The following is a 24,752-nucleotide window of genomic DNA, read 5'->3' as shown; positions in this document are numbered from 1 at the left end:
GCTTTTGGAAGCAGAAGATCCATTTTCGAGTGGCTTTCTTTGTATGGATTGTTGCTCTGGGAAAATGCTTGACAATTGACTATTTAAGAAAAATGAATGTTTGGATATTGGATTGGTGTTATATGTGCTAGTGTAATGGTGAATTGGTTGACCATCTCTTCCTTCATTGTCCGGTTGCTATGGATTTGTTGTCTATGGTTTTGGTTTATTTGGAGTAAGTTGGGTTATGCCACATTTAGTTGTGGGGCTCCTAGCTTGTTGGCAAGGCCGGCTTGGTTGTTATCGAAATGAGCATATATGGATAATTGTTCCCCATCGTTTAATGTGGTGGTTTTGGGAGGAAAGAAATAGTAGGTGTTTTGAAAATAATGAGAGATCCATACTAGACGTCAAGTTATTTTTCTTTAGAACTTTATTGGATTGGTTGTCTGGTTTGCGAAACCAATCATTCTCTTGATTTTCTTGATTCTTGTAATTTTTGTATTTGATTTGTTGATCCCTGTACACTCCTTGTGTACTAGGGTGTCTATTTTTTGATATCAATAAAACTTATTACTTATATAAAAAAAAAAAAAGAAATGATAAATTACCACTTGTCCTAAAAGATCAAGCTGTTAGAAAATGATGAGTTTGACTATTTAACCATTATTCTAACATTCCTCCTTATGTGTGAGCCTAGACTCTCCTATAATGAGGTGAATTAAACATTTTCCTAACACTTCTTCATCTCGTGGAGTCCAAACTCCCCTATAAGAACTAATAAGTGGGGCCTAACATGTGAGATTTTTAACTTTTTAAATGGGAGATAGAGTGGAGATAGGTTTCAAACTTAGGACCACTTGCTTTGATACCACGATAAATTACTACCTCTCCCAAAATCTTAAATAGTTAGGAAATTGTGAATTTAATTATTTAATCATTATTCTAATGAGAAGAAAGATAGAAATCTAAGTTTCCGCTCTTAGTTTTGCCTAGAAGTAGCATGCATTAGAAGAAACTTTCCAATTTGTAAGAAGATGTTGCTATCTCAGATGTGTCCTATGATGTTTTAAAGCAATATCGGGCTTGAGATTCATTTTGGGTAAAGCAAGCTGGTGCTTGTGGGAGAAGTTGTGGATGCATATGAACTATCCTCAATACCGGGATGCAAGTTTTCTACTCTACCTATGTAGTATTTGGAATTGCCATTTGGGGTCCATCTTACAAAGCTTGAGCAGTGTGGAATACCATCATATAGAAAGGATGGGGAGAAGGCTTGTAGGGTGGAAAATGTTGAATCTCTCAAGTGGCAGAAGAGTTTCTCTCCCAAAAGTACGTTTGCTTCTCTTCATGCTTATTTCATTCCTCTTTTAGGATGCCTATCCTTGTTGCTCTCAGAAATTGAGTTTATGGTTTGTTAAGTAGATTGCCCTAATACACATTATTATTTATATATATGTGGGTGATTACAATGATATTACTATTTGCCCTACTCAATACAAACTCATAAGACCCCCCTCAAGCTGTGATGTATATATCATACAACCTAACTTGTTACATAATAAATCCAAACCAGTCTTAAATAATGCTTTGGTAAACATATCAGCCATTTGGATTCATATATAAATATCTAGGGTAGCAATTACACCACATTCCATTCTCTCTCAAACAAGGTGACAATTTACCTCTATATGCTTGGTTTGGTCATGGAACATGGGATAAGGCAACATGAATTTCTGCTTGATTGTTGCAATACATAGTTATAGGCAACTTCACATAAAAGCTTGTATATTAGGCCCCACTTATTACAGGGGAGTTTGGACATCAAAGCTTATGAATAAATAAAAACTTTCATTCACAACATATTAATCCATCTTTACTAGTTTATAAATATTAAAAAAAAAAAAAATCAACCACATAAAATAGTTAAACATTTAAACCATCTTCATCACAATAAAAAATAGTTCAACATCTCAAGGTGAAAAATATTTTAGCTTTGGTTGCTATTGTTTTAGGGAAGATTCATTGTTTTTTGTTGACCAGGCTACAAGTTTTCCTTTGGCCAAAGTTTTCTACCATACCAAATACTGGAAAATGCAGAAATTTTTTTCTGCTGGAATAAATGAAGTGTTAGGGGCTGTTTAGTAATGTTGTTCTATTAACATTGTTTGTATTTTTTGGAAATATGTGTGGGTGAAAAAGTGAATAAAAATGCGTGCAATGTTGTTTAGAAACTGAAAAAACGTTGTTAAACTTCTATACCAAACAGGGCCTTAGTTATTCTTTAGGTGTGGTTTCAAATGTACACATGGTATATTTAAACTCTCCACTTTTGAATTAAAGTTGTCTAAAAGTTAGAAAATAAGATTAGGAGGTCATGTAGATTAAAATAAAAGAGGCAAGCAAAGCTTCACATTTCTTTTTCAAATACATTTAGCACTTTAATTTTGTAGATATTAATTGCACTTAAAGCCCTCATTATTCAATTTAGCATGGAGTTAGAACTTTTTAATCCTATAATGTTTAAAGTGACATTGATAGTTGTGTAACCACGTAATTTTACAACGTGAGAATCCAAACTGATTGTCAAATTATAGAGATGGTGGTCAAACCCAATACTCTTTTTTTTGATAAGTAAGAAAGATGTATATTCAAGAAGCTACCTCAAGTGAAAAAAGCAAAAGGCAGAACAAAGAGAATAGAAAAAGAAACAAACAGACAGAAAAAGCTAAATACTTTTTTTTTTTTGATAGGAGGCAGAAAAAAAAAAAGCTAAATACAAAGGAGAGAACTAAGGAACAAAGGGAGAGAATCACTAGAGGTGAGTCTCCAAACCCTAGACCAATCAAAAAGAGAACCACTAAAAGAAGCAAGCAACTGGTCATTGGATTTGTCCATGTCCTCAAAAGTTTGCCAATTTCACTCCCTCCAAATACACCACATTAGACACAACGGAGCTAAATTCCAAATGCTAGAAGAGTGCTTTCTAAACCAATTCCACCAACCAAAAAGAGTATCTGCAACCAATCTTGGTAAGATCCATGAAATCCCAGAAGATCTAAAAACCAAGCTCCACAAGTGATAAGCTTTTTCACAATAGAGTAGCAAATGATCCACCGTCTCCCCATTACAACGACACATAATGCACTAGTTAACAAAATCAAGGCCTCTACCCTGCAAATTGTCGCCTGTAAGAATCTTATCCCAAGTTGCAGTCCAAACAAAGAAACAAACGCGCTGAGGAGCCTTAACCTTCCAAATACTTTTCCAAGGAAAGATAATAGGCAAGGGACCTCGTAGCTTATAATAGAACGAGCGGATGTCAAAATCCCCATTCTTCATCAACTTCCATCTCATACGGTCTCCATTCTCAGTTTGAGGTAAATTAGATCCTAAGGTACGAAGGAATTCATCCACAACACCCAACTCCCAATCATTTGGATCCCTAATTAAATGAACATTCCAACATCTTTGTGCCTCTATCCCCAACCGTTCAAGGGACGAGGCCACAGATGCCTCTCTATTAGTAGCAATCCCATACACTACCGGGAAGGACAGTAGGAGTGGTAAATCCCCACACCACCGATCTGTCCAAAACTTCACTCTATCCCCCACCCCTACCTCAAACCCAATACTCTATATTCATTGATGGTAGTTTGTGTTCATTGGAGGAAAGGAAAAGTATTCATGTGAATCCAAGAAAAGCAAGTTTTAGTAAGACATACAATCAAGAATATAAAAGAGAATCGTCCAATTAAGTTAGCCAAAATCATTAAAATATTCTGAATTCACTAAAGCAATATGTTTAATTCCTAAGACATCAATTAAATAAATATATATTCTCAAAAATTTATTTCTCTTGATATTTTCCCCTTCTTAATGATATGTAATATAATTGAAACTAATTCCTTGAATGTTAATGATATCATATAACACAAGATGATTATTACACCTGGGCCATATAGAAACTTTCTTGAAATTGTTTCGGAAAAAAATGCATGGGTTTGTATTCACACATAACATACACTCCAGTAGAAACAAGCACAAATGTGCGCGTGTGTTATTCTTTTGTCTCATATACTTTATGCTATGCAATAGGAATTCTTATAAAATTATAATATGTTTTTCTTGCAAACTTCGGAAAGTGTTGTTTTTAAATTAACTTTTAGAAAGTTTGATGAGCATTTGAGTTTCCTGTTTAAATATATTGGAATTGATGTTTCACTCTTTTTGATGTCTTATATGTTCCCTTTGACAGAGATTTCAGAAATGTGCATATGCTGAAACAAAGTTGTTTAAAACTCAAGGCCGAGGGTGGGGACTTCTAGCTGATAAGGATATAAAGGTAATAGTTTACAGACCTTTTATGAACTTCTGCAATCATATAAATGTATCAGTTACGGTTTATTTGCTATTCTAAAATTATTTCATTAGCGCTGAAAAAATCTAGATTGACCCCATCGAAGCTAAGCAATGGATTTATTATTGCTGATACGTCGAACTAATAGTTTGACAAATAACACTCATAGTAATAATCACCTCAATCCAAAATAATAAAAAGAATACATAGGTTTTGGTGACCAAGTGGAACTTTTAAAGAACTCTTTAAAACAAAAACCAAGCTAAGTGTAACCAACCCCACAGGAAATCTTTCCACTGTAGAAGAAATGGTTGTTACAATCCAGAACTCTGCACTCCAAAGAACCCTCCGGAGGGATACTACCAAACAGATAGAGGCATGAAAGCTGACAGTGGTTTGAGGGAAACTCACAGGAAGAGGTTTTCTGACAGTTTAGGCTTAAGGGAGTTAAGGCTCTCTCAATGGTCTTAGAGCAGCTATCTCTCTCACTGAAAATTGTGCATTGGGGGGTATTTATATATAAGTTAAGGCTTAGGTTATGTATTTAGGAAATATCAACAGTAAATTCTGCAAACTCACTCAAGAAAAGTTTCAGCCTGACTTTGAAGAGTTGCTTGACCGACTTCAGGACTTGCTCATCACTCGAGCAAGTCTTCTTGAAGTTGACTCAGTACTAAAAACAATTTGCAATGTATACACCCCTCATTTTAACATTATTAGTATAGTAATTTGTCAACATAAACCTAGATCCTAACAAGCTCGTAAGAGTCTCCTTTGTTTATGTGCAAAGTTGTGACATTTTTTTTCTTGCTCAGTGTATCTCTGGAGAAATTAGTGTTATATTTATGTTGATGAGTAACTGGTATTTTGTATTTTCATGACTTTGTGTGTGCCTGAGCTTATAAATGTTATAAAAGCATTCAGTGGAGTAGATTTATAAATTTTCATTTGTCTTAAAAAATTTATTCATTTTATCCAATTCAGGCAGGACAGTTTATTATTGAATACTGTGGAGAAGTTATATCCTGGAAAGAAGCAAAGCGAAGATCCCATGCTTATGAAACTCAGGGTAGAGCATAAATTTGTCAATTGCATGTCTATATTATTTTGATTTGAAAACCAGTTTCAACATTGTGTTAATTGATGCAGGTCTCAAGGATGCATTTATCATTTCTCTCAATGGTTCTGAATCTATTGATGCTACTAAAAAGGGAAGCCTTGCTAGGTTTATTAACCATTCATGGTTAGCCACTTGAGACAAGTTTAAGTTGAGACAATATATTTGTATAGATATTTTGTTGTGCGTGAAGTTGACACTCACTATTTATTTATTTTTGAATGTTTGCAGCCAACCGAATTGTGAGACGAGGAAATGGAATGTGTTGGGGGAAATTAGGGTTGGAATATTTGCAAAAGAAGATATACTGAAGGGAACCGAATTGGGATATGATTACAATTTTGAATGGTATGGCGGTGCCAAGGTTCGTTGCCTCTGTGGTGCAGCAAGCTGTTCAGGATTTCTTGGGGCAAAATCTCGTGGGTTTCAGGTAAATTTTAATAAACTCGGTGGAGTTCTGAATTCAAATTTTGAAGAATGTGTTCTGCTCAGAGAATCTAAATCAGTAAAAAAAGGGAAACTTTCAGTTGTATGCAAATAATTGAGTCAGATGTTGATGTTATTTGATTTCCTTATTGATCCAGGACTTCTATCAATTTGCAAGTTCACTTTTAGGTGATGTTAGTCTCTTAGTCTCATATGGTTTTACAAACATGCATTTATTATGCTAGGTTTTAAGTATAATTTGTTCTTATTCAATGCTCCAGCATGAATTAAGTATATTCCTTATTAACCTTGATGGTTCCTCAATGGGTTGAACAGTATTTTTAACAGTGCGGGCTTGAATTATTATTTATTTTGGCATTAAGGAGGGGTAAAGGAAGATGAATACGATGCATTTTTCCTACAATGCATTTCCTCAAAACCTTTTTGGGGCACTCATGGTTGTAGGCTCTAGAAGAGTATTAGAATGACAGGAAATCGTTTCTTACGGTGCATTCAGTTTGACATATGCTCTGGTAATCAAATTCGATTCTGGCTTGATTGATGGTGTGGAGATCAGCCTTTGAAGCTGATGTTTCCTATATACTGTTTGATACTGCAGTTGATAAGAATGCTTCTGTCGAATCATTATTGGAGAGACAGGAGGAGGGGGGAGGAGGAGTTGGTGTGGAATTCATGAGAAAATTCATGCTTGTGAGAACCTCATCAAAAGGGGTTACTCAATGGCGAGTTGGTGTTGGGAAAAGGCATAGGAGGGTCAAGGCTTACATGGGAGAAAATTCATGCTTGTGAGAACCTCATCAAAAGGGGTTACTCAATGGTGAGTCGGTGTTGTATGTACCGTTGGAGACGGACTCAGGATTTTAAGCGGGCCGGAATATAAAGGAAAAAAAGAAAAAAAAAGAAAACTCCAAATAGGCATCCATATAGTATTAAAAAATAATAAATACACAAAATCGTTGTTTCTAAATACATTAAGATGCAATTATCTACGAACAAAGACAAAAACAAAAACAAAGTAATTTAAAAAAAAAAAAAATGCTAGGCTTGCTAGGATTTTTTGTTGTGGTTGAAGTTAGAGCATTCATAGTGGTGGTGCTAAAAATTTTAACGTTTAGCACCTCAAAAAGCTATTTTATCTATTTTACCACCTTACTTTATAATATACCCAATATCAAATGTTATATTTTTTTTATCACTTCATTTAAAATAATATAAAAAACTCATTAAAATAATAAAAGAAGATAGAGAATTTGATTTTTTTAATTGAAGGAAGATATATAATCTTAATAAAATATTGTATTTTATTTTTAACAACTTGTTACAGTCAACTGATATTTATACCAGTTTACTGTAGTTACAAAAAATTTAGCTTTAGCTTCTCCAATAACACACAAATTTTTAGTTCTTTGGTGGTATGATAGTTTTTTTGCTAAAATATAATCACCATTGTGAATATTTTTATTGTTTTTGTTAAGTTTTTAAGTTGGATAGTTGCTATTTGAGTTAGGCTAGCTAGGCTGATTGGGGAGAAAGGGGCCTAAGGTTTTGGAAGGGGGGCCCAACTACAAAAATAAAATATATAATAACTAAAAAAAAAAAAATGGACCCAGGGGGGCCTGGGCCCGGGCCCCCACTTGGGTCCGTCTTTGGTTATAGTGGAAAAACTGTGGACCACCTCTTTATTCATTGTAGTGTGGCCTTTGAGTTGTGGAGTTTGATATTCAAGATGTTTGGGGTTCAGTGGGTATTACCGGAGAAGGTTTTAGATTTATTATGTGGGTGGCAGAGTAGGGAACCTAATTCAGATATCTGAAATATTACTTCTTTATGTTTGATGCGGACTATTTGGAGGGAAATAAATTGGCGTACTTTTGAATATGAGGATTGCATGTCTGCTCAATTGCAAGCATCCTTCATTAGTTCTCTTTATGAGTGATCTTTTGTTTCGGGCCTCATAGATAGTAAGAGTCGATCCGTATGTAGATATTTTTCCAATTGTAATTCTTTAGAATACTTCGTATCTATTTTCATGAGATGGTTTCATTTCAATAAAATTATTCTTACTTATCCCTTCCCCACACCCCCCCCACCCCCAAAAAAAAAAAGAAAAAAAGTGTAGTTATTTATGGATTAGTTGTTATAATATATCAGGTGTATTCTTCATCAAAATATGGCTTTGTTGTGTGGTCGTGCAAAATCATTACTACACATCCTTGGTAGTTTTTTCTGCACTGTCAACTCCATCTTGTTGTAATGATTAGATTAAGGAACTAATGAAGCCATGGAAGAGTGATTTGTTTCTGCTTTGTAATTTTGTCCTTTTAAGATTTACTTTATTGAGTCTATGAATGATTCCAATTGAAGCAAAAATCTATGGTTTTAAAGTTCTAGTTATTAGTATTCTGGGGTTAACATAGTTTTTAATTTGGATTTTTATTTTACAAGTTATGGTTGCATTTGTGTTCAGTAGTAGAACTGTAATTTTTGAAATTCCTGCGAATTAAGAGTATTGGGTTTGATCCCTAGTAGGAGTTCCCCTAGATTACATGATACACAATTCTGGCAGGTGGGGTCGTGTATCCTTGGTTTCCTTCCTAAAGGCGGGTCCAAAGGGTCCTACCTTGGCAAGGTTTCACATCATCAAAAAAAAAAAAAAAGAGAGAATATATTTTAGGATATTCTAAATATCTCAAGTTTATTTCCATTGAGTCCAAGTTATTCTTTTGTTACCTTATTTGAGTTGTGGTTTACCATTAAGTACATGAAGTTTCCCTATATATTGAGTTGATTAATAGAAAAATTTAGTATTTTTGATTATTAAGGCACATTGGTCTTAGTTCTTTCTCCTTGTTCTCTCACTTTGGTATTTTGTCACTATTCCATCAACATTCACACTATTGTTCATGCATTCATGTGCAATTGATGCAGGAGGCAGTGAGAAGACAGAGTTATTTGGTTATTTAGTTCATGCATGAAGTTTGGTTATTTAGTTCGGCTTAGTAGTAAAAGCCTAAGGAGTCCAAGTCCAACACTTATTAGGGTTTTAAGAAACCTTAGTTCAACTAGGATTATGTATTGCTTTAAAGAGTTGTAATGCTTTCTATTGAGTTGAGGAATGTTTTTAGAATTTAATAGCTATGAAGTATTTTTTATGGTTTGTGTGATACAACCTTTTCCGAGGTGTGATGCCAAGGAACCCTAGGTGTGATGCTTAGGAAGTCTAGGTGTGATGCCTAGAATTTATCTTTTATTTTATTTACTGTTCACGGATTACAGTTCATAGCACAGGAATAGCCGCTCAAACCTTGATTGTTCTCCTTTGTTTCATCCCCAAACCCTACTAATCCTTGTCCCCTTTAGAAATCCTTTAATCCCTATTATTTTCTAGCCTATTCCCCACCAAAGCCTAAACCTAAACCCTCAAAACCCAAGCTATACCAGATCTGCCCCTGGTGTTCTAAATCAGATTTTGTTGTTCCCCCTTGTCCTATGTCAGTTTGGTATTAGAGCGAGAATTTGCAACATGTCTACATGATCAGGGAGATCATTTAGGCGGAAATTGAGTGTTTGTGAACAAGATGAAGATCATAAGGAGGATGCATTTGATTATGGTGCTTTTGCTACAGATGACTTGGAGGATACTTCTCTTGTTTCTATAGTGACATATTTTAGCAGCCCTTAAAGTAGAGGAAGAGGATTGGAGGAGAACTTCAATTTTTCAGATGTTGGTTCATTGTGGAAACCAAGCAAAGAAGGTTATTATTGATGGGGGAAGTTGCGTGAATGTTGTGTCATCTTCCACCGAATGTCTTAAGCTTCCAGTTGAACCTCATCCTCAGCCATACATAGTGTCTTGGATATTAGCACCTCTATTTTGGTGTTTCATAGATGCCTTGTTTCTTTTTCTTGTGGTATTTATAGTGATTCTATCATGTGTGATATAATTCTTATGCAACTTACACATATTCTTCTCAGTCAACCTTGTCTCCTTGATCAAAATGTCCAACATAATGGGAAAGAAAACACCTATGCTCTAATGGTTGGTGAGGAGGAGGTTGTTTTGAAACCTATGACCTTAGCCAAGATGGATAAATTTAAAGTATCAAAGCCAAAAGTTATTGAAGGAAAAGATCTAGAAGCTAACAATTCTGGTGTAGCAACAGAAGCTACCAAAACAAAACCTGACCAGCCTATAGAAGTGCCTCAAATTCCAGAGAATTTGTCCAGAGATTGCTCTGATTTCTCTTTGAAAAATTTATCAAAGCCCATACGTCCTATGGATGAGTGCTCTACTGACTTTGTCAAAGGTACAATTTGTCTAGTGAGCACATAGGAGATGCTGAGTTGAATATAGATGCAAGTGATCAAGGTAAGCTTGAAGTAAACACTTGAAGCATCTAATTCCCAAGTTCATGTTGCATGCCCAAAGTGTGGCTCTATTGCCTACACCAACTTTTCAAGATATTTATATTGTCATTCCTGAAAGGTTTAATGGGTCAATTAAATTGGTGGGTTTATCATTATCATCATTGCTGCCACAAATGAAGAAACAAAAGGAAAGGAGGTACTGCAAGAAACCAAGATTCTTTATACTTCAACATTTCAAAACTTGAGGTTGAGTTTTCTCCAACCAAGGGAGGATGATGCAGGAGGCAGTGAGAAGACAGTTTTATTATATTTTATTTGATTTTATGTATCAAGGGCAATTTTGTAATTTCTTAATATTCTAGAATGGGCTGTAATAATAGTCCATTGGGTCTTATTTTATTTTAAGTTTTGGTTATTTAGTTGGGCTTAGTAGTAAAAGCCTACGGAGTCCAAGTCCAAGACATAGGGTTTTAAGAAACCCTAGTTCAACTAGGATTAGGTATTAGAAAGAGTTGTAATGCTTTCTATTGAGATGATGAATGTTTTCAAAATTTAATAGCTATGAAGCTTTTGTTATGGTTTGTGTGATGTAATCTTCTCTGAGGTGTGATGCCAAGGAACCCTAGGTGTGATACTTAGGAAGTCTAGGTGTGATGCCTAGAATTTATCTATTTTCTTTAATTTGACCATTCACGTTACTATTCACAATACTGTTCACAGCAGTCTAAATCTTGATTTTCACCTTTGTTTTCATTCCCAAGCCCTACTAATCCTTGTCCCCTTTGGAAACCCTATCATCCCAATTATTTTCTAGCCTATTTCCCACCAAAACCTAACTATAATTCTTCAAAACCCAAGCTATCCAGATCTGCCCCAAGAGTTATAAATCAGGTTTTGTTTTTCCCCCTTGTCCTACGTCAGCACTTTTCATAGATTGTGCACTGATTTAATTTCTTGTCACCTCTTTGCAACCCTAAATCAACTGTTCTCTTTCCTACAAAAACCATATTCATTCTTGTACCCTAACCCTTCTTCATAAAGTTTTAAATTCTAGATTCGGTACTCTCCTAATCATAAAGTATCTGCAAGTACATGTATTTAAATTATTCAATTTTTCTTACATTAGTATCTACTAGAGGAAAAAAGAAAGGAAGAAAGAAAAAGAATACAAATGAGCAACACCTGAACTAGTGTTGAATGGAAATGTGGAGGGTGAAAAATATTATATCATGTACGTTGTCACAAAGGCCAGCCGGTTTTTAGGATCATAGATATGCATCTTTCAAGGAAATTACATTAGTATCTTAAGGGTTTTTTTCTTTTTTTTTGGGAAAAGTCTAAGCTCAAGTGATAATAAATGTTGTATTTTATATTGCTTGGAGTTTTTAATAGTTATATAAATAGATGCTATTGCCAAATTCTTGACGTTGTAGTTGTTTACTGTCAACTAGGTGGTATTCTTTAAGTGACCATGTTTGATGGTTGTCCAAAATAATTCAATTTTTGAACTAATATCAAGGTGAAATGCATTAACACCCTTTTGTTATTTGATTTCGTTCTATCAAGACTCCTTTTGCTTTGCAGTTTTTCTAATCACTTCTTGTGATTATGATTGTGAATTAGGTCATGAGCATCTCCATTTTAGAGAGTAACACCCTAAAATGCAGGTCCAACCGTATCTCTAAAATAGAGACTTTTTTCTCATCTTTAGTGACTCTTTGTCTGGAGAGTCACTGTAGGTGAGCAAATGAATTCGCTGGCTTATAAAATTGCTAAAGCTGAAGTAAAATATTTGTTCTTTCTCTTTCTACTCAACTCTCTCTCTCTCAACTAAGAACCCAACCCTATTGCTCTTCTCTCTTTCAAACGTCTCTCTTCTCACCCAACCCCAGTTCATCAGTAAACAATTGATCGAGGCCCAAATCCGCAAACAATTAATTAGTCAAAAAAAACACAAACTTACCCAAAGTCAAGACCCAAATCAACACAAGCTTGATCTGCCTTGTGTCGAAGATGGAGGATTGGAGGGATGATGACGACGAGGCGGTGGAGGGAGGATGAGTGAAACGGTGAATGGCGAGGACGGGAGCGGTAGAGGAGGCAGGTGTGTGGAGGAGAGGCGTTGTTGATGATTTGATGTGATTATGATGCAGGTCAATCAAGAGAAAATAAAAGAACAAGAAAATTAAAAGATAAACCCTAAGAATCAACACCAGGCAAACAAACTTAGGAATCAGCACCCAAGGTGTTAGGAATTAGCACCCAACTAGTGGAAAATCTCCAATCTGAAGCCTTTATATTAGGAATGGCAACGGGTCGGGTTCGGGCCGGGTTTTTTCATATCCGAACCCGACCCGCGGGTCTGTTTCAGAAATCCGAACCCGGCCCGTTTATTAAACGGGTTTTTTTCTTTACCCCAAACCCGCCCCGTCGGGCCTCCACGGGCCCCACGGGCCCCGTCCCTCATGCCCAGCCAAGCCCAAAATCAGAAACACAAACTTCGATCTATGATTTTCCGGCCCAAAATCACAAACATAGACACAAATCCAAACACGATCACAAACATAAACACAGAAATCCTAAACACAAATTTTGGATCTATAATTTTCCCTTTCAAAATCACAATCACAAACACAAACTCACATTGAGAATTTGACACGAACTGAACCCAGAAAAAAAAAAGGAAAAAAAAAAGAAAAAGATGGAGATCGAGGTGGAGCGAGGCCGTGAGGCCATGGGCGAGGAAGATGAGAGGGGAAGAGGCTGTGCGACGGTGAGATCGGCGACAGTGAGGCCGAACGGAGTTGAGACTTGAGAGAGTAGAGAGCTATAGGCTTGTGACAGTGTGGCGACAGTGTGAGATCGGCGACGGACTGCCTGTGCTTGACTGCTTGTGGGCTTGTGGCCGTGTGAGACAGTGCGTGAGAGAGCTGAGACAGAGTGATTGAGTTAATGAGACTGTGAGCTGGAGATGTGAGGCTGAGGCGTGAGGCGTGAGGCGTGAGGTGTGAGGCTGAGGGCGCCTGGGCGTGAAATGGAAATTAGATCAGATTATGAGAGGCGGCTGGGTTAGGGAAATTGGGAAATAGGGTTTTCATTACAGCTATATATATAAGGGGGGTGTTTTTTGTAATTTTAAGGCAACCGGGTCATAAACGGGTCGGGTTTCGGGTCGGGTTTTGGGTTTTTAAATAAAAACCCGAACCCGACCAGGACCCGCTTCGGGTTTTTTTTAAAAAATCCATACCCGACCCTATTCTTTATCGGACCGGGTAAAATCTGACCCATTAGGGTCGGACCGGGCCGGGTATCCACGGATCGGATTTAAATTGCCATCCCTACTTTATATAGAGCTAGAGCTTCCAGGAAATAAAAAGATAGAATATAACAACTAATGAAAACTAATCCTATCTGAACTCAAATACTAATCCCTATCTAATCTCAAAACAAAAATGGAATCCTATACTAATCCAACTACATAAGAAATCCAATCTATTAAGGTGTGCTGTCCTCATCATATTCTCTCTCTCACTCTCTCTTTCTCAGGTCTATGGTTGGGGAGAAGAAATTAGTAACTGATAAAAAAAAAGAGGGAGAAAAATAATTTTAAAAAACAAAAAAAAATTATTTTAAGAAAATAGTGAAAAGGATAGAGAGATTGTTGGAGGGTGTGTTAAAAACGTTGGTAGGTAAAATAGAAGTAAAATTTTCTCTTCAATTTGGGTGAAAAATGCCTTATTTATTGGAGATGCTTAGGCCTATGTAATGGTAACAAGTAACAACTCTTAAGCTGTTTGCATCTTGCATTATGGACTAGTAAAATCATGTCGTTATTGAATTTATCCTTTTTAACATATCTTATCAATATACCGAAAAAGAAAAAGAAAAAGGAAATGAAAAAACCTATAAATAATATGTGTTTTAGAGTTAATTAATTTTCAACCCTTAGTATTATTATCAACTTCTTGTTTACAAATGCCATAGAGACACTGCAGTTGCACACCTGTTTAGACTTAAATTATTATAGAATTTACCCGCTTCTAACATTGTTCAGTGTGTTCAATTCATATAGCATTCTTGCCTTGTAGGATACATTTCCCAATGGTCATATGTTGTTTAATTTTAGTGTTGTCCAGTATAGTCCCTCAATGTATTATTCATTTTTGTTTTTGTGGTGGGGTCGGTTTTCTTATATTGCTGTGGTTCTGATAATTAATATGTTTCTTTCTGCATGTTGTCCAACTTCTTCAACAGGAGGATACCTATCTGTGGGAAGATGATGATGATAGGTAATGCTTTGTTCATGATCTCATGATGCATTTATACGCACTCTACTTTTCTTTGTTCCCATGTAGTGGGTGTACTGAATCATGTATTATGTACAAGTGATAATTTTTAACTTTTCCATATATAGCAAGTCAAATCCTTTGTACAGTCTGGATTGTAGTCATTGAGCCTTGCTCCACCTGGCTGGTTTTATTTGACTGTGTTTCTTTTCTTGCTTTTATCTTTATTTATTTATTTGCTTTTTTGGCTTAACTACTTTTTTGGTCCCTAAAATGTTACCCTGTTTTCAGTAAGGCCCTTAAGTTAAACTTGGTGCTATCAGGTCCTCCTATATTTTTCTCAATTTTGCTAAAGTTGACTTGTCATATCACCTCAATTTTATATGTTTATTTTTTTGTCTTTGTTTTAATATTAATAAAAAATTAAGTATTAGAAACAAAAAAGAAAAGGTGACAAATTGATTAAAAAAAAAGGGTAAATAAGTTTTTAAACCTGAAAGTTTTGAGTATGTTTAATTTAAACTTTTAAAATATTTTATTTAGACCTTCTATCACATTTTTTTTTTCTTCTATTAATATTGTTACATATGACTAGCTGGTTTAAATGAAATTTATTCAAACTTTGAGATTTAAATGAAAGTTACCCAAAACTCAGGTTTAAATAAAGCTATCTGAAACTATGAGGTTTAAATGAAACATTAAAAACTTTGAGGTTAAAATGGAACATTTTGAAAGTTGTATCCAAAATTCTAAGGTTTAAAAAGTATTTTACCCAAAATTCTTTGTGAAGCTCAACTTTCCACTTCTCAACCATGGCCAACATGATAACTGATAATTGCCTTCACCATAAAATCTGATTAAGACAATGTTGAAAGAAAGGAACACTTCATCAGTTCAAAGAATGAATTGGTTAGAGTTGAAAAAAAATTGATAACTAGGTTGAAAATGGGAATTCATAGCCCAAGAATTCAGCTAAAACTTGTAGCTTAGTTTGATACACAAGGATTGTCATATGTAAATTTCTGGCATTAAGTGTTTCCTTGTGCTTGGTTTGCTCGACTTGATCCTGCCAACTGTTTCAGGTCAAAATCTCCCATTTAGATGTACTCAATGGCATTATGAAAATTTTGTTAAGACATCTGCCCTGCATCCTGATCATGAGGCCCTTATAATTCAAAAAGGTTGATTTGATGGCCCGCAAAGATGGTTTGACTTTAGTATCAGTATTTGACCTTCAAGAATTCAGTGGCCTTATACATTTGTTCCATTGTGTTTCTAATGCATTAAGTCATTGTTATTTATTCTTCTTATTTGACATGCCTGTTTGGTTACAGGTATTCAGTTGAGAAAATTCCTCTCTATGATTCTGCCGAGGATGAACCTTCCTCTAAGCAACTTAAAAGCATGAACTCCTCAAGTTCTGAATATAATGTTGATGAGAAAAATAAATACTCCATGACAATGAATGTTAGTTTGGGATCTGAGCACCAATTTGAATCCACTGCTCTCAGCGTTCAGCCACCTGATCCAGTTCCCATGGAGGATGTAGTTGTCAGTGAAATAAAAACTGAAGCAAGTGAGGAAATGAAACTGTATTCAGAAGATACTCAACAGGCCTTTTCACAGAAGAATGCAATGATATCTCGTATACGAAGTAATAGTGCATGCCGGAACTATCACATTGGACCAGGGTCGTTGTCAAACAAAAGATCAAAACAGTACCCTAATGGAAGGTTGAAACACTCGTCGCAGAAGCAAGTTGATGCAAAATTGGTTGCCCTACTTTTAGTATCAAAAGAAGCAAAAGAGGAAATCCTAAGATCTGAGGTATGAACTGCTTTTCATGTTTATTTTTAGAGTGGTTCATGCAAGCTTAGCTGGGGATTTTTTTTTTTTTTTTGCCTTTGGTTCTTAACTACAATTTTAAGTCTAATCCTTAAGGCTCAAGTTTCCTGATTAGGTGTACTGCATTACTGAAATTTGCTTGAGGCCAACTATAAGTCATGGTGTTTACTGAAGCTCCTTGAACCAATTAAAATCTGTGTTTCATAACACTCTTTTTGATTGGTCAAGGTGTTGGGGCTCATCTGAATGTTCATCCATTCTAGAGTTTCTACCTTCTCTTAGAACTGCCATGTGATTTTTTTTTTGTCCTTGTGTTCATCATTGTGAACTCAAAGTTTATATTTTTCTCTGATTAATAAAATTGTACTACTTACCTATCAAAAAAAATAAAATAAAACATAGGTCATGGTGGTATGCTATAGGTTATTTACTATAGTTTTGTAATCACTGAGGCTCATGAATTCCCCGATTAGGCTTACTGAGATTAGCTCGAGCCAAATATCAGTTATGCTGTTGTCATCTGCTCATATTCTGGCATATATAGAACATCTAACTTGTGCATGTGGATGCACATGTGCTGGACGTGGGGTAATTTGGACATCCCCATAGTTTATTATGTGTGCCTGTCTATTTAGCACTGGCTTATTTGGTCTTTTGCTTATTGCTTTTCGCTGAAAGTTGGTTAAGTATGGTTGTACTTAGAAAAATTGAGGCTCTAAAAAGTTGTATCTAAGCAAATATTCTAAAAGGCTAAATGAAAAAGTTGATGGCAGATGCACTAGTGCCTAAGCAGTCCTAATATAGTGTTGTGTTCTAGATTAAAGGAAATCTTCTCTGCATAACTCTTTTTTGGCTTGGAAGTGGAATGATTTTGGTATTTTGACCTGAGCAATCATAACATATATTAATTGTGATGAATTATAGTCTATTGAAATTACTGGTTCTATGATGACAAGACTTTGAGCGTGTACTTGGAATTTTGATGTGGAAAAAATAAAGCAAAGTTATTCATGCTTCATTCCATTTCTGCCTGCCTTCAATATTATTTGTCAACAAGGTGAAGGATGCTTTCCCTAATTCTAGACAAAACTTGACCAAATTATGACCATTAGCAATTTTATTTTTTGGGGAGAAATATGGTAATTTGTAATATTGCTAGACGTTTAAATGTGTTGATTTGCTAAATTTGACAAAACATGATTTCTAAAGGTTACAAAACTAAAAGGACCTCTGTTTCGACTTGTTATTTCTTCTCTTCCCCAGTTTTTGCTCTTTAGCATTATGCTTTAATTTGTACCTTTTGCTCTGCTTGTTTTGAAGTAAAATGTTACGGTGTTTGTTTTGTTGTAAAATATTAGTCAGCTTTAAAATTTTTTCGGTCAACTCTAAAACGCAAGTAAAATTCAAGCCAAAAATGTAAAATGTTTTACCAACCAAACAAACAATGAGGAACCACCCCCCCCTTCATTCTCGCAAAACCCTCTCCCTTTACTCTCTCTCTCTCTCCAGGAAAACGTTGGTCATCAGCTGGAGTCATTGCTGATCTCACCACCACTGCTTGCTGCTGCTTTGATTTCCGCCGATCTTTGACAATCTGGTTTCTCTGCTGCTTGCCGCTGCTTTAATCTTGCTGATCTCGTTAATTGAAAACTTCCTCTTCTCACAATTTCATTCCTTTTTTTTTCTTTGTTTTTGCTTCCCCATATTTGGTTCTTGGGCGGTGGCTCACAGCGGCACTGATTTTGGTGTTGTTGGAGGGGTGGTAGTTTGGTGGTGTTGTGGGGTGTTGATGGTTCGCCGTGGTGTTGGATTTGCTGGATTGCTGGGGTTTTTTTGCATATTGGTTTTTTTTTTTTTTTTTTTCCTTGCAGATTTCGATTCATGGTTATGTTTTTGATTAAAGGAATTTGAGAATTTCAGTTTAGGTTGGTGAGAATTTAGAGTTTAGGTCCTTTCTAATTAAAGGAATTTTTACAAGGAACCAAACATAGGTAAATGATTTTCACAACATTTTCGTGTACGCTTAAACACGGTAAAATATTTTACAATGAAAACATTTTACTGAAAACATATTCAATGTTAAGTACTTACATTTGAAAATATTTTACTTCAAAACAAACAAAGCGTTAAATTTTAATATTTTAAAGAATTTTACCTGACATTCCTCATTAGTGTGGATTTTTATAATACCATGCAAAGTAGATTTAGGAAACCATTTGGAAATTATAATTATTATTAAATTAACATTGAAATTAAAATTTTTTTCTATATACCTCTTTGTCATTTATAATTATTTTTTGAAATTAATGTTGAAAAAGATATGGCTCTATGCAGGAAATTAAGGATGATGCCAACTCTGGGCTTGATTCCTTATACAATGAGATACGACCTGCCATTGAAGAATATGAGAGGGACAACCAAGACAGTGTAGCTACCAGTGTAGCAGAGAAGTGGATAGAAGCCAGCTGCTTAAAATTAAAGGCAGACTTTGACTTTCATTTCTCGATTGTTAAAGGTTTCGCCTGCAATCGCCAAAGTGCTGAAGCAAGACCTGCTGAAGGAGACAACGAGAATGGAATTAAGTACTTAACAAATTAATTTGTGTCTATTAGGCAGAGTGTGAAATTTACATTTGTTTTTAACAGCTCGGGGGTTTGTCAAATGTGGGGGGTTATTACAAGTTACACCATTTTATATCTAAATCTTGTTCTGCACTCCTTATTTCACACGACATACTACACACTAATTGTGAAATTGTGTTTTATGTTTTCAAAACACGATTTCAGCTGACGTGGCATTGTGTGTCCCATACAGAGTGTCTAACTAATTACTACTTCCAACTTTATTTCATCATGAATATGGGAATGCCCGAATGCCAGTTGTTTTTGTTGTGCCTGCTTGCTCAAAGCTCTATTGTGTATGTGCAGACTCTTTCCTAACATAATTCCTTAGGGTTTCAAACGGGAGTTGTTGAAAGCTTCAAATTAGTCTGTTCTGGATGCGGAGAAATGAAGGAGTGCGAAGGGAAGGCAAAATTTGGCTCATTTTTCGTCTTTGAAGTCGTATGAGGAGCAGGTTAGGACTTGGGACTCGCAAGTGGGTCCTCTCCCACATGCTTTTTCGTCTTTTCTGCCGCTTTTTCAGGATGATTATTCCACTGATACTTGGTTGTCTTTGACAACATAAGATTGATTGGAACCGTAAATTATTGGAACTATAATCATAGCCTTTTTATTTCTTTATTATTTTTTTTGGGGTTTTCTTTTCGCTGTCACATGGCAAACATGAGCGGGTTTCACATTACCCGCATTTGTTCGGGGAGTTTGGTTGATTATGGTAAGTTTAGTTTAATGGTCTGTATGTTTCAATGAAAATTTTTATAAGAAGATAGATTTTTTTTTTTTCACATATTTCCTATATTTGGTAGTTTCGGATAAAAATAGGTCAAAAGAAAAATATCTCTTAATTTTTCTTATTTAGCTTAGCATGAGATATAATTGTTTTTTGTAAATGTTTTTTTGAAAAATAATTCTACTTTATGCGAAGCTAAATAAGAGAAATTAAGAAATATTTTTCTAACCCATTTTAAGTCGCTACCAAACATAAAAAAGAGATGGGTTCTTAGAAAATATTTTTTTTGAAAAATAATTTATTTTTTAGAAAATTCTAATGTCAAAACAAACAGAGTGTAAGTCAAACAGAATTATAATATGAATTCTATTATAATGTACTTTTTTTTAGAGAGTTTCAAACTTATGACGTCTACTTTTGATTATTGCACTCATTGTTATCAAACCAAGACACTAATCGGTTTTTTGTGTAGGCGAAGATTGAACTCTAGATCTCTTAATTAATTATTAGAGATTTTATCTGTTTCTTGTGTCAAAAACAAAGTGTTGTAAGGGGTTGTAATGTAATCAAGTATGGTTGTATTAACTATAGTCAAGATACAAATTGAAAAATTCAAGCTTCAAAAGACTCGCTTGACCAAAATCATTCTCACTCGTGTGAAGATCAGACAAAGTGTTTGCTAAACCCTTGCTTAATCAAAATATTTGCTTGATATTCAGTCAACACTTGCTTGAACCAAAATTACATGAACGGTAAAACAACTTATTGTGTTGCATCTTTTAAGCCTAAAGAGTGAGAGAATATTATACAAGATCAAATCTAAGTGCCAAGCCTATTTTGAGCCTAAAGACTTTTAAATTTCTCTTCCAAGAGTGTTTCACCTTGTGAGATCTTTTCAGAGCAACTTTTTTAGAGTTACTCGCCTTGAGCTATGACTATGAGATTAAAACACTACGGTTGTTGTTTATCCATAATCCAAACAACTGAAAAACCTAAACCTTTGCTAATGCATTCATTGGTAGAAAACATCCAGAGCGTTCTTCCCTAGAGGTTACCTCTTAGAGGGCCTTGTAACAACCACTTACATGATATCTTATCACAAAAATTGATGATCGAGATGACTCTATCAAAAGGAAGGAAAAAGTGAGCCCTGTAGAAATGAAGGATATAGAAGAGAGCGAATAAAATTTGCGCCTTAGAAAAAGCCTTCACTCAATGTGCCAAGTGCCACGGCAAAATGACTTTTACCGATGAGCACCTTCTATTGGGTTCTAAACCATATAATTGGCCAAGTTTTTGTCTCTGATTAAGCACGTGGAGAAAGGGTAAGTCGAATCTCATAGATGATGAGGTTTGCTGTGAACGTAATGTTGAAATCGACAATGAGATGCCTGAGAGTATTGGCAGAAGAGCTATCCAAAAGTCAACTGGTCATCCAAGAATTTAATCAAGAGGGTTAAAGGACAATCAACATGATTCGGTATTTACCTTTGCATGACAATTCTCAATATTCATGTCTAGCCGAATCTCACTTTGCCATGATAATTGAGGAGTTTACCTTCTAGTGTTTCAAGTGTTTCGATGGCAAGCAGATAAAAAAGGTTACAATAGACTTGCAACCATTCGCGGAGGTAGAATTTCACTTTGGAAACACCCAAGTTTTTCTTGGATTGTGACATAGAAGGTGATGCCTCATGAAAGGAAACTAACGAAAAAGGGAAGGCCTTTTGGAAGGCCTTCAACCTATCTCTGTAATTGATGATGCTGAAATTGTTAGTCAGAAGGATCGTCTAGAGGGAAAACTGTGCACAGCCAACAAGATCCTGAAAGAGTAAGTGAAGAATAGAAGAAATGTGGGTCACTGGTGTGGTGCTTGCCACAGAGCTTCTGATGATAAAGTTAGAAAGACTAGAAGAAAAGAAGGTTCAATACTAAAGTATGAATGAGTATTAGCTAGAGTTTCAATACCTTTTTCAGGTCTTGGGGTTCTGGTATATATATATTCTTGTTTCTTCCTTCTAGCCATTGGTGGTGCTTTAATGGGGACTTAATGTGGTATCTGTAACGCCCCTTGTGGGGTGTTAATGGCAAGATGTCTCTCCAACGATATAGAGGCTCATTATTGTTGTGTAACGCTTAGTTGTTGATTGTGGGTGAATGGCCCCCTCCTCGTCTGGCGGGTACCATGAGGTGGATGAAGGTTGATGTTACATTCGTCCATTACCTTTTCTATGGACGAAGATATAATCAAGACGATCAGCTGCCCCCCTATTTTGAGGTCGTCCATCTTTGGGACGATCACAGGAATATGAAGAGTTTTTTTTTTTTTTTTGGCGGCTCTGGTGCTTGGGGTTCCATCCTCTGTATTAATTGCTTCGTGGCGGTGTGCATTGTGGCCACATGTCATATTTTGACCGGCTAAAGGGTTTTGTTTCCAGTGAAAACCTTTCAGCTTTCTCGTGCTTTTCAAGGCAAACCTTTTTAACCTTTACCTTTCTTCTCTCATTTATCTCTGTGTTTAGTTTTTTTGACCTCACAGCTAATCCTTCCTCCTTTGCGTGTTTTGCTATCTATCGTCTCAGTTCCTTCCTTTTTTCAGGTACGCCCCTTATTTATGCCTTTTTCTTTTGGTGTTTTGCTACTTTCCTTTATTTATGCTCCTATTTCCTTTTTAGTGTTGCATTGTTCTTCTTAATGGTTGACTACTTTGAAATTAGGCACACTTCTCCCTCCATTGCCTTCTTTTTTGCTGCTTAGGGGTGCTAATAGTTTCCTCTAGTGACCAATTAGGTTCGCTTTTAGATTGCTCTAGTGACCCACACCTACACATTGGGGATTTGGTTCTAAGGGATAGTAGCCTTGGTCTAGTGTTAGGTAACCTATACACACTGTTGTGCCAATCTTTAGCTTGGTTTAAATTTGTGAGTGGGGTTTTAAGGAGGGAAAGTATGGGGTGTCAGGTTAGATTGAGTGACTTGGAGACTGGTTCGTCCTCCAGTGCTAGCACGGTTGGGGCTGAGACAGATATAGCTACCTCTGTGCCTTCTTCTGTACCTTCATCCTTTCACCCTTCCGTTTCTGATACACCTTGAGCCTTTCACACCCTTAAGAAAAAGTGTTCCTTGAAAATAGATACTTTTAGTAGGTTCAGGGATAGGTTCTAGTTTCCTAAAGAGACTAGGGTTCGTCTCCCTAGGAAGGGCGAAAAGGCCTGTGCCTTTGCCTATAGTGAGGTTTGCTTTTATGAGGTTGCGTTCTTGTGTAGCCTCAGATTTCCTGTCCACCCATTCATAATGGAGCTTCTCCACCACCTGAACATAGCTCCGGGACAGCTTATGCTGAATTCTTGGAGAATCGTCATAAGCTGTATAGTGATTTGGACGACCATAATAGATGAGGATATGATCATGCTTAATGAGTTTGTCCATCTCTACCACTTAAAAGAGTCCAAGGAATTTGGGTATTATGAATTTGTGCCCTAGGATAGAAAGTCTAATCTCGTTGTCAACCTCCTGTCGTCCTTTCGCTATTGAAAGTCTAGGTATTTCTTCGTGTCTGTTGATGGTTGGGAGACCCTCTCTAACGACTTTTGGGGGGACGTCCCTAGGCTGCTGTGTCGGTGGGAGACCCCTCAGCTTGGTACATTTACCTCCCATGAGATGTTTTTCCTTTCTTAATCTATTATTTGTATTAATTGTCCATTCTAATCTTGGGTATTCTTCTACTTCGTAGTGAAAGATCGTCCTGAGCTTGAAAGTAAGTTTAAGGAGCGTGTTTGAGAGGCTATTAAGTACGTAAGTACTATTGAAGATTTTGACGAGCTCGTGGATTTGCGAACTTTGGCTTGTCACTGTTTAGGGCCAGAGCCTTCTCACTACATTCTCCGTGCAATTGATCGGGAGGAGAGGAAACGTGAGTTATCCTGACACTTGGAAAATGAATCATCTTCTCCTTCTTTTTCTTTTTCTAACTTTAATTTTTTTTATTTATTTATTTTTTGCAAAGATGTCGACTAAGTTTAACTAGGAATTGTATGCCAAAAATTAAGGCGAAGAAGAATGAACCCCTCTCCAGCATCGACATGCGGAGGTTGAGGGCGGTAGAGAAGGAGAAGGAAAAGGAAGGGGTGGAGAAAGGATCGTCCACTCCCACCCTGGACGAGGGGCATGCCCCTTCCCCTGGCATTTCTATTGAGGAGATTATTCCTTGTGGCAAGAAGTGCAAGACTGGAGACAAGGGGAAGGAGAAGGTGGGTGCCAGCATCTACGCAGATGCTGGGGTGGTTGTGGCTCAGGTAAACGAGGTTGTGATGCTTGAGGACTTAAAGGAGATATCTGCCGTGCCCTCCCACGAGATGGTGAACCGTCACGTGCATAAGCTTGTCCAGCTAGTTTGTCATTTCTTTCTATTTTATTTTATCTTTCTTCTGCCTTTAGCTGGTCTTGATTCTTTTCTTGATTGCGATTGCTAGGTGTTGGAGGAGACAATGCACATCAGCTTCTAGTACTTGATGAGTGAGGAGAAGGCTGTGGTGACCACTTCTAAGACTGAAGCTCTGGAGGCAGAGGCTTCTAGTCTTAGGAAGGATCTGATAGAGGCTGTGGACGCCAACAATTCTTCCAAGGAAAAGATCCAGGCCTTAACTAAGCAACTGAATGCAAAAAAGTTGCTGGTGAAGCAGAAAGATGAGTAGATCGCCGCTGCTAACCAAAAAATGAAGAACGCTATTGCCAAGGCCGTCCACGCTTTCCAACTCACGGATGAGTACAATGCTATTTTATTCAGCTGGTACTTTAAAAGTTTTAAGCTGTTAAGAAGATATTTAGTGAAGCATGGCCTTGAGACCAATCTGGAAGATTTGGACTTTGAGGCTATAGATAAAGAGATTGAGGCAGACAAGGCGGCTCAGGTGCCCAGGCTGCTGCTTCTGGAGACCCTCCGATGCTAGAAAAAGAGGACGATGCCCCTCTTGCTTAACTTCTCCTTTTTTTGTTTGCCC

At 36.4% G+C, this 24,752-nt stretch overlaps 1 protein-coding gene across 4 annotated transcripts in view; it reads left to right on the top strand.

Annotated features, from left to right (window-relative positions):
* LOC115975530 (histone-lysine N-methyltransferase ASHH1) overlaps window positions 1–19,291 on the top strand; it is a 39,274-nt gene extending 19,983 nt beyond the window's left edge. For 3 of the 4 annotated variants that reach the window (XM_031096336.1, XM_031096335.1, XM_031096333.1), the window contains 7 exons: window positions 4,238–4,324; window positions 5,324–5,408; window positions 5,489–5,582; window positions 5,688–5,886; window positions 14,505–14,560; window positions 15,892–16,384; window positions 18,737–19,291. In XM_031096336.1, the coding sequence (XP_030952196.1) occupies window positions 4,238–4,324; window positions 5,324–5,408; window positions 5,489–5,582; window positions 5,688–5,886; window positions 14,505–14,560; window positions 15,892–16,384; window positions 18,737–19,000 (1,278 nt within the window). In that variant the 3' untranslated portion in view covers window positions 19,001–19,291. The remainder of the gene's footprint in view (window positions 1–4,237; window positions 4,325–5,323; window positions 5,409–5,488; window positions 5,583–5,687; window positions 5,887–14,504; window positions 14,561–15,891; window positions 16,385–18,736) is intronic. The other variant, XM_031096334.1, reaches the window with a different exon arrangement.
* The last annotated feature ends 5,461 nt before the right edge of the window (window positions 19,292–24,752 follow it).

Source organism: Quercus lobata, chromosome 2 (genome assembly GCF_001633185.2).
Source record: "Quercus lobata isolate SW786 chromosome 2, ValleyOak3.0 Primary Assembly, whole genome shotgun sequence".
In the NCBI taxonomy this organism is placed as follows: Eukaryota; Viridiplantae; Streptophyta; class Magnoliopsida; order Fagales; family Fagaceae; genus Quercus; species Quercus lobata.
The sequence above is the reverse complement of the archived record's forward strand: the minus strand, read 5'-3'. Positions and strand labels throughout refer to the sequence as shown.